Source organism: Psammomys obesus, unplaced genomic scaffold (assembly GCF_907164565.1).
Source record: "Psammomys obesus unplaced genomic scaffold, mPsaObe1.curated_primary_1811, whole genome shotgun sequence".
In the NCBI taxonomy this organism is placed as follows: Eukaryota; Metazoa; Chordata; class Mammalia; order Rodentia; family Muridae; genus Psammomys; species Psammomys obesus.
This window is the reverse complement of record NW_026594216.1, coordinates 1,550,759-1,566,368: the sequence shown is the minus strand read 5'-3', so window position 1 is coordinate 1,566,368 and position 15,610 is coordinate 1,550,759. Positions and strand designations below refer to the sequence as shown.

At 53.8% G+C, this 15,610-nt stretch overlaps 1 protein-coding gene across 1 annotated transcript; it reads right to left on the bottom strand.

Moving 5' to 3' along the window:
• Positions 1 to 5,222: 5,222 nt before the first annotated feature.
• On the bottom strand, positions 5,223 to 15,538 carry Alx3 (ALX homeobox 3). The gene is made up of 4 exons (XM_055618189.1): positions 15,262 to 15,538; positions 9,952 to 10,268; positions 6,598 to 6,726; positions 5,223 to 6,210 (listed from the first exon to the last, which is right to left on the bottom strand). The coding sequence occupies exons 1-4, from the start codon at positions 15,536 to 15,538 to the stop codon at positions 5,902 to 5,904; spliced, it is 1,032 nt and encodes a 343-aa protein (XP_055474164.1). The 3' UTR covers positions 5,223 to 5,901.
• Positions 15,539 to 15,610: the final 72 nt, after the last annotated feature.

Below are 15,610 nucleotides of genomic sequence, written 5' to 3'. Positions count from 1 at the left end.
GCTTTAGTGACAGTACTGTTCTTTTTTTATAATTCCTAGAGGCTGCCTGTAGGCAACACACCTGAGTTCTTACATCTTTAAGGGGGCAGGTCTTGACTGATAGAGGAGATATTCCAGGGCAAATATTTAGATTCAGTGCCTGTGGTGCCTGCCACCTGCGAAGCCCCAGGATGTGGCAGCATGGTTAATAATAGCCAGGCGGAAGGGTCAGAATGTGAAAGTCACAGAGCATCATGGATGGGAAGTCCTTCTGACTGGCCCTTTTCCCCAAAGTAACTTGCGTAGGGCAGAGAAGTCCCACCATTCTGGTCTGCAGGGTGGATCTAGTGCCGCCTGCCTGGACTGATGGAAGCACAGATGCTGAGAGATCTATCTGTGGAAGGCGAGCTTCACGTTCTCTTTCCACCGTGCGTCTAGCTCTCTGAAACTGCTTAGCCAGAGGCTTTGACCTCCCCTGCTCCTCTTTGTAGACCTCCCCAGACTCTCCTTTTATTTATAAAAGAAGAAGGGAGAAGGTGGACTGAGCACTGGCACTTGTCTGTTCACAGAAAACGGACAAAAATCAACCAGCCGCCTCGCATTCCTTTCACCATGATGGCTGTATCCCCTAAAACTATGAGCCAAGCAAACCCTTCTTTAAGTTGCTCCTGCCAGGTATGTTGCCACAGCAACAAGAAAAGTAGCTAATACACCATGAAAAGCAAATGCCACCACAGTCCCTGTTTTGCAGATGCACAAACTGGCACAGAAGGGGTAAAGAATTTGCCCAAGGGCATACAAAAATAAGGGATAGAGCCAGGATTCAAACGCAGTACCCATGTGCTCCCCACCCCCACCCGTGTTAATCATTGCCATCCCTTGGCACTCATTGCCACGGCTCCCAGTTGTTCATTTGTTTACTATGCCTCCTTGGTATTGGGTCTGACATGGTCACAGCACAGAAGATCCATGGCAAATGTCCCTTGCTTTAGGCTCTAACTGGGCCACCCAGGCTTTGTCTTGTCTTCACTGTTGGCTTACCCTGAGTGTACCCTCAAAGTAACTTGGGTTACTGCTGTTTTTGTGTTTTGGTCTTGGCTTGTCTGACGCATTAGGGGTTGAAGCCAGGGCTTTCTACACACGAGGCGAGCACTACCACTAAGCTACATCCCAGCAACTCTTTAGTTTTTATTTTGAGGCAAGGTCTCAGTAAGTCTACCCAGTCTGGCCTTGAACTGAGTTGTAATCCAGCCTTCACCTTGGAATCCTCCTGCCTCAGCGTTTCAAATAACTGGGATTATCTTGGTCTGTGCCATTTGGTCCAGCCTTGAGCCTCAATTTATTTCTCTCTTGGTCTCAGAGGACTCCTGTGCTGGCTGTCTCTGCTGGGCCTGTTGGGTTTATCTCTCTGGAGGCTGCTTTCCTGTCTGTTCTATAATAAACTGATTACTTAGTGGGACAGTAGCTGCTATCTTCATTTGACACTTGGCACAGTCAGCCTTAGGCTGCTGTTCTAAAAGGGGATTCAATCCCTTGAGAGTCAGACAGCTCTGACTTTTCCCCCTTTTCTGAGAAAGAGTCTCACTATGCAGAGGGTCTCACTTTGTGGTCCTGGTGGCCTGGAACTAACGTCATAGCCTGACTGCCTCTCAAGTGCTGGGAGAGAGGTGTGTGTTACCACCACCCCTGGCTCGCCTTGACTGTAGTCCAAGCCTCGGCCTTTGCTCACTGGATATCCTTGCCTTCATGGGACTCCAAGCCTCAGCTGGCTTATCTGTAACTGCTGCTTTAACGATAGATAGCCCTGTTGCAAAGGCTGGCTAAGGTAACCGGTAATGGAGTCTCACACCTGGCTGAAAAGGGACAACTATAAATAGGTAACCATTAGCATTATAATGGTTGCTAATATTGGCGTTGCTAATGCCCTTCTAATTCTGACCTGTGAATTTGCATACACTCCCTATGGCTCCTAGAATACAGATCTTTGAAGGGCAGAACCTCCTTCCGTCTTCTGCTTGGGGCCAGGTGCTGTGTGAGGCTTCTTGAAGGTCCAAGTGATATTACAGTCTGCCACGTCCATCCATGGGCTGCAGAGTCCCAGTCTATGCCTTTCTCCTGGACTAGAGACTAAGAGCATATAGTCATGCTGCAGGAAGGGAGCCAAGGAAGCTGGGGTGAGGGGAAGGTATCTGCTTCCTCAGCTGGGTCAGGAAAATGTCTACTCAAGTCCTGCCTCGGCTGGGCTCTGTTCCTGCCCAGGGCTGCAGAGCCTCTGTACTTTGGGTTGTAATTCAGGCTGATGTCTCGATGGCTGAGGAAGGTGGGGAAGGAGGACTAAATGCCTCTGATGGGAAACAGTCTCTGTTGCTGAGGTAGAAGCCTAGAGCCTGCCACAACCGAGATTTACATGTAGAATATAGGACCTTCCTACCTGTGTCTCTTCAGCATAGCCTGCTGGTGTGCACCACCACAGCTGGCATAAGGCTTGAATCTGTGGGTGACTCTCTAGAGGGGCCTCAGCAACTCTCGAAGTTGGGATTCCGGGTGGAGCCACTTCTGTTTCCCGGCCCAGGAGTGGGCAGGACCGCAGCCTGACCTAGGTAAACTACAGGATCTAGCTGGGAGACTCCAGTCACCTCTAGCATGAGCTTGGAGGCAGGGTATCTGGAGATCTGGGGGCTGTGTCTTAAAGGCATGGAGGAGGGGGGGGGTAATGGCTAATGGAAAGCAGGTGAGGGGCTGTCTGTGGCCCAGCCAGGGGACAGGCTGGTGGGATGACCCAGTCAGTGGGAGGACCAGTTAGCTCATAGATAATCCCATGAGACAGGCGCTGAGGTGCCCATTCGTATTCATTATGTGTGAAGTGGGCGGTTGTAAAGTTAGCTTTCTCTTCATTTAGTTGTCACTGGACAGAAAAATATGAGCTGTGGGCAGATGCACCTGGATGGGAGCCAGTAGCCAGCGCCTGGCTTCCTTGTGCCCTCCCCCACGGCCCCTCTTCAGCTGATGCCCATGGCCTCTGGAAAATCTACCACTCTTGTTGCCTTGATCTTGGACTCAGTGTTATTTTCTTCTGTCTGGTCCCGACCTTACTTCACCTTCCTTTGTTTGGGCTTCACAGAATCTCTCTACATCTTTCCTTCCATCTTTCTCTCTCTCTTTTTTTTCACCACAGAGAACACTTTAGCTATATTTTTGTGGCACTCCATCAGAAGAAGCCTTACTCATTACTTTAAAATTAAAAATTCTATTATTCTAACAAATTCTGTCTTTTTCCATTAATTATTTAATCACTTTACAGCCTGATCATAGCCCCTCCCTCCTCTCCACTCAGTCTCACCCTTGTGTCCCCCTCCTCTCATTGCCCCTCCTCAGAGGGGGAGACCCTCCATGCCTAACAACTCACCCTGGACTGTCTAGTCACAGTGGGAGCCAGAGGGGTCAAAGACACAGCAACAAGAACCTGGGCCCATGAGTAAACTAACTTCACAGAGACAGATCCCTCAACCAAAGAGTATACATGCACTGGGCCTAGGCCCCCTACACATATGTAGCAGATGTGCAGTTTATTCTTAATATGAATCCCCTAACCATTGGAGTGGGGACGGCTCTGACTCTGTTGGCTGCCTCTGAATCCCTTTCCCCTAGCTGGGCTGCCTTGTCTGGCCTCAGTGGGAGAGGATACGCTTAGTCCTGCTGTGACTTTCTCTCTTTCTAAACCAGGAGAACAGAAACTGTGTTTCTTGACTATTGCTGTCTCTGACATAGCACAATGCCCAGTGCAGACTAGGACTTCAACATATGGCTCTAGAACAAACCAGCCTCTCTCTGCATCTGTGGCCAGTACCACCCCACAGGCTGGGTCCTAAACAGAAGATGAGGAAAGCAAGCTGAGCAGCAGCACTCATTTGTGCTTCCTGACTGTGAACACAATGTGACAGCCCAGCTGCCCCACACCGCCATGCTTCTTCCAGCACGGTGACCCGTGCTTTCAAAAACTGTACCATGAGCCAGTATAAGCGCTCCCTTCTTAAGTCGATTTTGTTGGGTATTTTGCCACAGCAAGAAAACCAACTGTTACGAGTAGCTCTCTGGCTTTTGAAGGGCATAAGAGCCAACACTGGCCATTCTTTGGGCGAGGAAACTTCTAGTGAATTGGCAAGTACCCTGGAAATAGAGATGGGGACTTGAGCTCTAATCCCCTTACTGACCAGTGGGTAAATGTCTAGGCAGCTCATCAGCAGTAGCTCTAGACAGTCCTCTCTGCCAGTGTCAGGGCAGAAAAGAAAGAAATTTCCAGACACTTTTTCCTCACTGGTTTAGGAAAGGAAGAAAGAAGAAAGACACTCTTCTATGGGGCTTCGTGGACACCTCACGGTAATTGTCGTGGCTAGGAAGCTCACCCTGATGGCGGACTTACTCCCTGTTTGGGAACAAGCGCAGCACCCATGTGTCTTTGCATGCTTGGGTTTCTCTGTGCCTGAAAGATGAGGCATGGGGTGGGGGGTGGCTGAGCTGAGTGAAGTGGAATTCTTCTGAGCAATGTGGTTGTGTTTACTGGGAGGGTGGGAGGGCCAGGCCTGCTTTTTTCCTGCCTTCCAGGCTCCGGAGATAAGGCAGAAAGTGGGGATGAGGGATAGAATGGGTAATACTCGAAAACCACAAGAAAGAGTTCTGGCTTTCGTCTCTGCCCCACAGCTCAGACATACTCTCTGGGGCATCTGGGAGAAGACAGCTGCCCAACCCCCCCAGCACTTGGGGTCCCAGCCCACAGGCACTCAAAACCTCCATAAGATCCCTGTCTTTCCATTCTCTCCGCGGTCAGTTCAACCACAAGCTTTTCTCAACTTTCTTACTCTCATTCCCACCCCCAAAATTCCCTGTCAAATAAGCCGGGCACTAGAGCCTCTCAGAACCTACCAAAGCCACCAGGCTTATGCAGGTGATAGAGCCAGGCACAGCACACATTGACCTTGAGGTTCTGCCACTGATACATCTTTTATTATAAGCCCCTGGATTCTTGCTGTTCCCACAGGACAGCTTGGCCCAGCATAGATCCTAGATACAAGTCAACCCTAAAGCAACTGAGGGCCACACCCTGGGGATAGACAGCCATCTAGAATGAAAAACACCACTGTGTTTATTCTATGTTGAGCAGCACACTAAAACAAAACAAAGGTATCTTTACAAAAATTGGGATCCAGGTCTCAGGGGCTCAGGCACTGGAAAAATCTTTTTTTTTTTTTTTTTAAATTGTGATCAACATTTCAATATGGTTTCCATGGCATAGCCCTGGCCTGATCCCATGAAAGCTAATCCAAATATTTAATGTTTGGTGGAATTTCTTCCCCTCTTTGAGAAAAATGACGTTACAGTATGCTGTGCCAGTCTTGGGCACAGGGCAGAAGTGAGGGATGTGTGGTGCAGAGGAGACCCCACCTTCAGGTTAAGCTGACCTTCACCTTCTGGGCTCCTGTTGGCCCCAGGCACTGAGCATATGCCCCCTGGTATGAAGGCAGAAGGGAGGCCAACTCTAAGAACCACAGAGCTTCTCCCTGTTCTCTGCATCCTCCTCCCATCTTCCTGGGCTCCCTGGACTTAAAAACAATCTTTAGGAAACAGGAGGCATTGGTCACCTTTTCTCCAGTCCAGTTTAAATGAGGAGACCCAGTTTATAAGGAAAAGTCCTGTCTGCTTTGAAGTCCCTTTCTCCCTAGGCAGCTCTACCTGTTTTAAGAGATAAGACCCTGTGGCCTGTTTTCTGCAGGAGGTTGAGGGTCCCAGCTCTCTCTTAAGCTTCTGGAACCACCTAGGTTAAGGAGGCAGAATGGTTTCCTGTCTTGGTGTCCAGGCAGGTACGGGCTAGGAGCAGGCGAGAGCAGGAAGAGGAATGGGCAGTTCAGTCTGTGTCCATGTAACCCATCACGTGGTCCAGTTCAGCAGGCTGGGAGGTTCTTTGGGCTTCATCCTGAGCGAGACTAGGCTTGGGGACTTGTAGTCTCCATCTGGAGAAGGCTCAAAGCTGTGCCCTCCCAGGGCAGGAGGAAATCCATGGATGGAGTAGATGCCAGGGTGTGCTGCAGGGGAGGCTGGCATGCCCATGAAGCCAGCCACATTTCCATGGGAGTGGGAGTATGGAGACATGCATGGAGAAGGGATACCCTCTGGAGACATGAGGCAGGGCCCCCCTGGGCTTCCAGATCCTGGACTGGGCCATAGGGAATTCTGCAGCTGAAAAGAGAAGAGAAGAAGAGAAGGGCTATGAGCTCCTTGCCCCGGAAGCTCTTTGCTTTATCCTAGTGGCTCTCTCATTGTCCCTGAAGCCTCAGATCTTTCTAGAAATCTCCACTAGGCCTAAGGCCTACCACCCATACTGGCTGGTATTCAGGATGTCCCCACCATCAGAACTGCACTTTCTTCTTTGATTCCTTTCTGTTCTGTATGTAGCAGAGTGGGCGGTGGCCTTGCTCTGCAGAGGAAGAAGTTAAGTGATTTGCCCACATCACACAGGCCCCAGATGCTACAGCTCCCTGCTCCCCACTCCAGAATGGGTGTTTTCACTGGCAACCCCATGGGTCAGGGGTGGGCTTTCATGAAGGGTGGGACTAAAGGTCTCACCTGAGGGTGGCTGTCAGTTCGGGGCAGCACAGAGATGTCATAGGCAGTGGTGAAGGGGTTCCGGCCCTCCTGCATCTTCCCATAACGCTCCCTCTTCCGCCATTTGGCTCTGCGGTTCTGGAACCAGACCTAGGGACCATTGGGGAAGGGTTAAAGGGTGCCAGAGAAGCCTTGAGGACTGGAGCCTAATGGATGAGAGTAATCACCAAATCCTCTCCTGGGATCTAGGTCCAAGCTGGAAAATCCCAAGTGGCAGCGGCTTAGAAATCCACACGGGGCCAAGGGAGTCTGGGAAGGGTGCCTGGGAGGGGCCAATCCCAGAGCAGTATTACTGGCCCCCAGGGCCCCCAGCAACCATTCCCTACGCTGACTCACTCTTTTCATCTCCAGCCTGGCTAAGTCTTTTCACAGTGCTGTACGGGAAGTGGGCCTGTGGGTCTCAGGGACCCAGGATACCTCTGAGGCGTGCCACTGTGGGGTGTTAGATCCCAGACCCCTTGTGGCATCCAATGAATTGTCAAGGCATTCCTATTCAGGTCATGGGCCTGTTTAATTCCTCAATGGCTTCCTGGAACCCCTGGCCTAGGGCCCATTTCCCTAGTAAGGCTGCTTAGGTCTGACCCCGCCCTCTCCACAGTGTCCAGCCAGGCAACAGCACTCGGTTCTTCCTAGACGCCTCCTGAACTCCCACCCGCCTTTCTTTTAAGTCACTCCTTCCTGCATGTAAGTAAGTTTCCCCCTTCCTGCGCTACCCATCTCTTCACTATATCATCCCGGCTGGGCTCCTCCACTGGACCTTTGTAATGTCCTGACCTTTCTCGGCACACTCATCACATTCTGTGTTCCATGATGTCTTGGGAGCCTACTTGTCAATAGTTTATGAGTTCTTGGTAGGTGGGGGAATGATGTATTATATATACTTCTGAGCATTTACATGATGATTTTGGCATATGTCCTATCCTGTTTCATTTATTTGTATTGGCATATATGGTTTTATTTCTTTCATTTAGTAAATATTGTGTCAGATGTTGGTAATATCAAAACCAAACCAAGGTGGGTGGAATGATGCATGTCTGTAATCCCAGACATGGGAAGTGGAAGCTAAAGGATTAGGTGTTCAAGGCCAGCTTCAGCCACATTTTGAGTCTGAAGCTAACCTAAGACAAACATAACCCTGCCCAAACCCAAAACCAAAGCCAAACCCATGTACAAACCAGCCACTGTTTTCTAGGGATCCAGCTAGAAATAAAAAGTAGAAAAAGCTGTGTCTGTGTTTATATGTGTGTAAAATCTCACTGCCCTGTTTGGGATGAGAACACCCCCAGCCTTCATTTATTCCTTTCTCCATGCTCACCTCTACTCACATAGGCTTGGGAGCTAAGAGGGTATGTATTCCCCTATTTTTCTAGCATTCTGTTTTTTTGGGATACCAAGGCAGGCCTGGCCAAGGTCAAGAAAGTCCACCCTGAATGGCCAGCAGCCTGCATGTCTTCTCTCCCCTCTCCCTCCTCTTCAGGAAGTTAGGCTTTTATTCTCCATTGTGGGCCTCTGCCTGTGCTTTGGGCTTACCCTCTTCATTGTCCCATGTGTGGTCTTAATTAGCCCTCTTCATGGGGTGGAGTTTATTGTGAGTGTCATGCTCCTGTCAGAGAAAACCCTCCCTACTCTCTAGGGCCTTGGTGTTTGGGGAGGGTTCTGGACTGTGTTTGGGAGTCCCATGACTGTTCCTGTATTCTTCCAGGGTTGAAAAGGCCTAGGAGCTGGGCCCTGTGGCTAATGCCTATAATGTGTGTTCATGCCAGCACTCAGGAGGCTGAGGTAAGAGGATCTTTAGTTTGAAGCCAGCCTGGGCTGAGAGATGAATCCTGAAGTGGCCTAGGTTCTAGAGAGAATGAAACCCCGTTTCCAAAATAACCCCTCAAAAATGAAAATAAAATTAAAAAGGAAAGGGGAAAGAGATGGGTTTAGAAGAAGAGTGAGGGAAGCGAGCCCCCCACCAGCCCCCACCCCATACATTTCCACAGTGAAGAGTAATTCAGATACTGCCCCAACATAACATTCCGGAGACTCCCTGTTCTGGATCCCTTGACTTATAAAATCTGGGGTTGTTCCCATAGCTTAGAGAACCCTGGCGGACAGTCACAGAAACGAGTTTTAACTGTCACCTAGATGGAACAGAAAACAGGTGGACACAGCAGAGGAGAGGAAACAGCCTGAGTTCTTCTGGTCCTATTTTGTATCTGGCTGTCAGGCCTGCTTTGATTGATGGTGCTGGGCTTCAGTAGACTGGCCTGTGGGTCCCTGAGTCTGCTAGAGTTGGCCTCCACCCTAGCATCTTCTTAGGAGTCTCTGGAAGGGCCCTATTAGGGAGTGATTGACAGGAGCCTCACCACTCCTCTTCCCTCATGGTAAGAGCAGCAGATTCCTCTGCCAAGGCAGCAACGTCACCCTTCTCCAGAACCCTTCCCTACTCTCCCCACAACACTCCTTCCAGTGACTCCTCCTCTGCCACTGGGGAGCCTCTTCTGACTAAACTGTGGATCAAAGCAAGGCCACAAGTGATCAATCTTTCTCTTGAGCCAGACTCTTAACACAGATCCTCTCCATCCCAGTCCTGCTTGCCACCTTCGTATTCTCCATCACCTCTAACAAGGTTTGGTATAGCTTTCCTTCTTTCTTTCCCAGCATCCACCTTCTCTCTCCCTTCCCCACTGGCTGGGTTCCCCACTATGTGAAGTAGTGATCATAGCCAAAGGCCTTTAGAGTTGGCCTCTGCACAGAAGGGTCTGTTGGAGTAAGGGAAGGTTCCCGGTCAAGTTCTTCGAACTAGGAGCTGGTTGTTGGCTCATGAAGAGCCTCACATGCCCTTCAGTGACCCCTACCTCCAATCTGGCCAGCCACCTTAGTAGTAGCATGTTCATCGTTCACTTCTTCCTAAATGCTGCCCAAACTGGTGACCTTCAAAGATTCTCTGGCTTGCTACTGAGTACTCCTTTTCAAAAGCAGGCAACGGAAACACATTGGGAGACAAGTATCAAATCACCCGGCTAGCTAGTAAATAGTAGCAGACTCCCATACAGATATTTGGACTCCTAGAGGCCATTACCTGCAAGCCTGTGCCTAAGCCTTGACCCGAATGACATATTTTGCTAGAAATACAGAAAAGTCTGTGGCCATGGAAGAGCTGAGTGTGAAGGCTGAGCTCCAAAAGTCCAGGCTCCAGCAAGACCGGGGCAAGGCAGTTCTGTGTGACACTAGTTCCCACCTCTCCTAGCTCTTCCTTGATCTGGTCCACTGGTCCACGGCCTCGGTGGCCGTGGCGGTCAGAGACTGTGGTGCCCACCGTGCCCTCACCTGTACCCTGGCCTCTGTCAGGTCCGTCCGCAGAGCCAGTTGCTCCCTAGCATACACATCAGGGTAGTGGGTCTTCTGGAAGACCTTCTCCAGTTCTTCCAGCTGGAACGTGCTGAAGGTCGTGCGGTTCCGGCGTTTCTTGCTCTTGCTCTTGGCCAACTCCATGGAGTCAGGGAGTCCCGGGGAAAGAGGGACACGCAGGCTGGCCAGGCAGGGGCCTGGGGAACCTTGCACATTAGAGGGCCCGTCTCTGGGACCCCCTCGGCAGTCCACCGGCAACTGGGGGAAGCTGGCAGCTTTGGAGGCCTTCTCCTCAGCTGCAATGGAAAACACAAAAAGGAGGATGGAAACCTAACAGGGGTTTTTGTGGGTGGGACAGAGGGAGGGAAAGAGCATTGACACTTCAGTCTCCGCCTCCTCCTCCTTCCCTTCCCTTCCCTTCCTCTTGGCAGCCACCCTCCCTGGGAGCCTGGCATTCAGAGACTTGACTGCTGAGCCTCCAGCTGGGGAGGGGGCCCTAGGGAACCATGTGCTCTGTGGTCTGGGCAGAACTGTTGAGGCCAGAGAGGGGTTCATTTCAGGGAAGTGCTCTGTGGTAGTGTGTCCCACAGCATGTGGAGGTGCCAGGATTGGCGCCACAGCAGGCACTGCCACCCTGGCGGGGCCAAGAGTGGGGGCAGGGGCTAAGGATGGAGTGGTTGACATCTCCCACCCTTCTAGAGTGCTCCCTTGTTCTGCTTGTGCTGGCCTTGGTTCCCAGGCCCTCAAGCTCATGCCTCTGGTAGCAGAGCCAGGCAGGCATGGTGAGAGATGCACAGACCACCTTTGGCTGGTTTCCCTGTGCCTCATTCTTTGAAGTCCATGTCACACATTAATATTAACTTTCCCAACTCTGAGGCATGAAGAGCAAGCCAGGACAACGATGATCCATAAGGAATCACCTGTCTTCATTCATCCTAAAGTCAGGATGTCTGGATGAGAACTCAGATTCCAGCATAGAAAGGTAGAAGCCAGACAGGCTGTGCTTTGGAGGAATTATGAGGGACCAGCAACTCCCTTTCCCCATTATCCTCAGCATTGTCTGCCCTTCCCACCTCAGGAGTTTCCTCATCACCTCCACTAACAGTCAGGGAGGGCTCCATAGCAGACTGGGAACAGTTCCCAGCAGTCTTACCCTGCTATGCTGTCCCTCAGGAGCCCCATATGACTGACCCGGTATGGTGAAAAATAGGTCATGATCATCCTCCACCCTTCCCTTCTAAAAAGGACCCCCAGCAGTGTCCCCATAAAGTCCCTCCCTCACAGTCTGCTGGGATGGAAGCCACTATGCCACAAAGACACAAAGACGCCTGCTGACTCAGAGGGCCCCTTCTTTGGCCCCAGGCCCATCTCCAATGGGGGCCTGACCCTCAGGAGGCCTAGCTAGCTGGCACCAAGAAGCAGTTTCCTCCTTGGGACTTAATGTCAAGATCACAGCTCTGTGTGTGGAGGGGTACACCAAGTCAGATAAGTCCTTGTCTGGAGGGCAAGATGGTAGTCCTTTTCAGCTGGACAAGTGACCTCTCTGGGCCACCCAGGCTGTGAAATAAGCTTCTGATGTGGTGTGTGTCCTGAAGACCCAGGAACAGTCTGACAAGGCCTGGCCTCTGGCTACACCCAGCCTGTAGCAATAGTGTCCCACGGGCAGCTCGGGGAGGAACTCACTGCGGTCCTTACATTCTGTTCTCCATCATCACATTTTGGCTGGAGAGGTAGTAGTGTTTGTTAGGACAGAGGAATCAAAGAAGTCAAACCAAGTAATAAAATACATTTCAGAGAGAGCAGGGAGGTTGGCATGGGTCATCCTAGAGATACCAGACCCTCAAAATGGCCTGGCAGGGAAGAGCCTTGGTGTCTTGGGTTCTCAGGGAGATGGAGATGGACTTCAGGCAGAAAATGGATGAGATGAACTCAGGGCAGGGACTTAGGGGTACTAACCCCACTACAGAGAGCTCCTCAAAGTCAAGGGCCTTATATTCTGCTTCTTTACCCTCAGTGTCATTCCCTCAAGAGGAAACATGCTGATCTAGGGCCCAGCCACTTGCTTTCCCTGACCTTGAGCCCATCAGCCGAGATCAGAACACACCTCAGCAGCCAAAAGCAGCTAAACCTGCTGGCTTCTGCTCCTCAAGTTTGCCTCCTCCACAGTCCTCTCCAAGGGACAGATAGCTGCTTTTCTCTTCATTACTGTTTCCCTAAAACCTCCCTGCTCTGGCTGGAGGACTCCAGGGACAGGGCTACTTTTCAGACATTCCCAAGCAGCCCCCTGGGAGAGCGGAGACAGAAACGGGAGAAATGGAGTGTAGACATCATGGAAAGGAATCCAGGAGTGGAAGCCAGAAGCCTAAATTTAAGATGTCGGGAGAAGGTTGTTCTGTTAAGGAGGGCCCATTTGAGGTTTGAACTATTGTCAGTTACTACAGCATACGGGGGTCGGGGGAGGCGTCTAGAGAGAATACTCTTGGTCCCTGGGAGCCTGAAGTTAAGGGTAGGGAACGTCCTGAGCCTTTTCAACAGCAGGAATGCTATATATAACACTTTGTAGGACTAAGAACCAGGTGCATGGTCAGGGACCTTAATGTGCCAACAGGGCTCGGGGTTCTCGATCTCCGACCTGGCCTTTAAACCTGTGCATCCCTGAGTAGCACTGCTCCTGGCTGCTCCGAAGTTCAGATCCGTGGCATCCATTAGTGTCCGGGAATCAGCCAGCCACCCGTGTTTCAGCTTTCAAGGCCCTCTCGCTCTAAGGTGCCTGTTTTCTGTCGTCCTTGTGCTGGGGTCGCTAAACGCAGCAGTCTCTGAAATCTGGGTTTCCTCGGCTGGGACCGCGGCTTTGGCTTCAGCGGAAGATCTGAAATCCATGATAAGCGCCAGGGCCAGGGAGGAGATGGTGTTCTTAGAGGTTCTTAGCCAAGGGCTTAACTTCTCCCGGGTCGGCCGGGTCTTAGGGCTGTGGATCTCCACGGAGGAAGGTAGGTGGAACTCCAGTAGGAGTTTTCTCCTTCCCTGGTCCGAGAGCCAGCTTAGGGACAAACTGGCAGCCCTGGAGGAGCCGGAAGAAACTACCCCTGCCCACGCAGTTACTCCCCGGGGCGGGTGCGTGGATGACTGGAAAGGACCAAACAAGGCCCACTTGGGGAGAAGAGCGAGGCGCCCTCCCCAACGTGCGGCCAGGGGCAGCCGACGCGGGCTGGGGCTGTAGGCGCCCGGAGAGAGAGACGCTGCGTGCCCCAGGCTACAGCAAAGCCAGCCAACGCTGAGAGACCGATACTCTAAAGGCAGAGACCTCGGAAGGTGTGTGTGCGCGCGGGGTGGATGGTGTTACCTTCACTAAGAACTCCCCACCATGCAGCGATGAGATTAAGATAGAGGAACTCCAACCCGGCATCGGCATCGAGAGGGAGCGGCAGCCAGGAGCCCAGCCCAGGCTCGAGCTAGCTCGGTCGTGCCTCCTTCGCCTTTGGCCCGTCCCCACATGGTCTGAACCATTACTTTTCATATCCAACTTGCTCATATTTTAGTGTGCTCTGTCTCTTTAGGAAATATCCTTTTTCTTTCTTTTTTTCTTCTTCTCTCTCTTTCTCTTTCTCTCTCCCCCCCGTCTGTCTCTCTTATCTTTTTCTTTCCGGTTTACCCGCTTCGTTCGATCTGCCGTTCGCTCTTTTTCTTTCGTCCATCTCCTCCCTTTCGTTCCTCTGCCCACCGCGCCGACGGACCTCTCCCGTCACCTTTGTTCTGGAGACCCCAACCCGTTGTTTGTGTCCAACGTTCGGTTTCTCCCTCTCCCTTCGGCTTGCCGCTTTCGCCGTTGCACTCTCTCTCGCCGGCCGCTTCATTGTGAGGACAGACTCGCCTCCCTCCCGTTCAGTCCCGCCGATGCTCCTCGTGCGCCCAGACCCCGCGGCTGTCCGAGAACCCGATCGGCGAGCAGCTGCGGGGGCGGTGCGCAGCGGCGGGGACGTCGGAGCCCGGGCTGGGTGCTGCCGCCCGCGTGCGCCGCCGAGCCGGGCGGGTACCTGTCCCCGGCGGTGCTCTGGGCGCTGCGCGGGCTGCCGCCGTCTGGCAGGGATCAGAGGAGCCGGGCCAACTGCTTCTCATTAAGTCCCCAACTGTGGTTTTTATCAGGAGAGCCTCTTTTCAAAGGGCGGCAGAAGCGAAGCTCCGCGGACTTGCTCATTTCCTCCGATGACCCCCAACACACCTCCCGGGGCCTCCCCCGCGCTCCCCACCACCCGGGCCGGACGAAGGTCCCCGGAGCTGCTCGCCGTCCAGCCGCCCCAAGGAGGCACTCGGGGAGCCGGCGATCGCCGCCCGGGCGGACCTCCCGGAATCCGGCTCTGGTTCGAGGCTGCGAGATGCGGCGGGTGTACGAGGGGTGGGCGTGGGCGCTGGGACGCTCGGGGGTCAGGGGGTACAGTGGGCGGCAGGTCAGCCAGGCGCAGTTTTAGGTAACGAACGGTAAGGGCCCGAGCCTGCTTAGCGCACGAGGGGCGCTGTCCCCAATGCGGGAGGCGCCCCGGGGTCTAGGACTGTCCAGGGCTGCTTCCGACGCGCTCGGCCTGGGACGATTCGATGCCCAGATGCCAACTGCAAGGAAGGCAGCCATCCCCCCCGCCCCGTGACGGGGAGGCCAAGTTAGTCTGAGAAACAAGAAGCGTAATTACTCGATCTTGACCACGGTCCCCCGGGTACCGAGGGGGACCGGCCACCGCCACCCTGCGGCACGTCCAACGGCGCCAGAAGCACCCTCTCCTGCAGAGGCTGGCCCAGGCGAGGAGAGCTGGGTAAGCCCAGGCCCGCAGCCCTTCTCCGAGTCCGGCTTGGTCGAGGCCCAGCCTTCACCCTCTCCATGGCGCCTGATACAAAAGCCGAGCTCCTCTCTTCCAGCCCCGGGGCCCAGTTCGGCTCCTGGGCCCTCGACCCAGTCCCCAATAGGGATTCGGCGGCAGCAGAGGCCCGGGCCCAGAGGTGCATGATCTCTCCTTCCAGGTTCGGTCACCTCCCGGGCCGCCAAGGGTCCAGGATGTTCGCCACTCCACCCTCCTCTGACCTCCCGCCTCCCGTTGCCTTCGCCGCCCGGGCCCCAGGCGGTCCTGCCGTCCCCAGTGCTCTGGCCTTGCCTGCCCAGGCCAGCGGCGATCATCGAGCGAGGGAACCCTGGGAAATGCGAGACGGGGCTCGAGGTAGAGAAGAAGGCGAGCGGGGAGAGGGAGTCGGGAAGCCCAGAGGGGACCGGGGAAGGGAACGCCAGGGGGTCCCGCCGAGCGTTACCTTCCGCGGGGCCCTCGTAGAAGTGGCCGCCGTTGGGCACCGGGCCGGCCCCGAGGTCCTGCAGGTACTCGGCGGGCGGCTTGGCGGGCTCTGGGAGGTAGGGTTCCAGGGGCCCGCAAGCCGGGAAGCGGCTCAGCCTCGGGCCGCGGGGTGGCACCGGGTGCAGGTGGGGCGCAGCGTCGGGGGTCCCCTGGGGGCCTGGCGGCTCGTCCCCAGAGGCCGCGTAGGGGCCGGCCGCCGGCCCCACGGAGAAAGGCGCGCAGCTCTCGGGGTCCATGCCGGCTCCGGGCGCACAGGCCGCCGGGGCTCCGGGGCTCCCGCTACCCGCGCAGCCCTGTGAGCGCCTGCC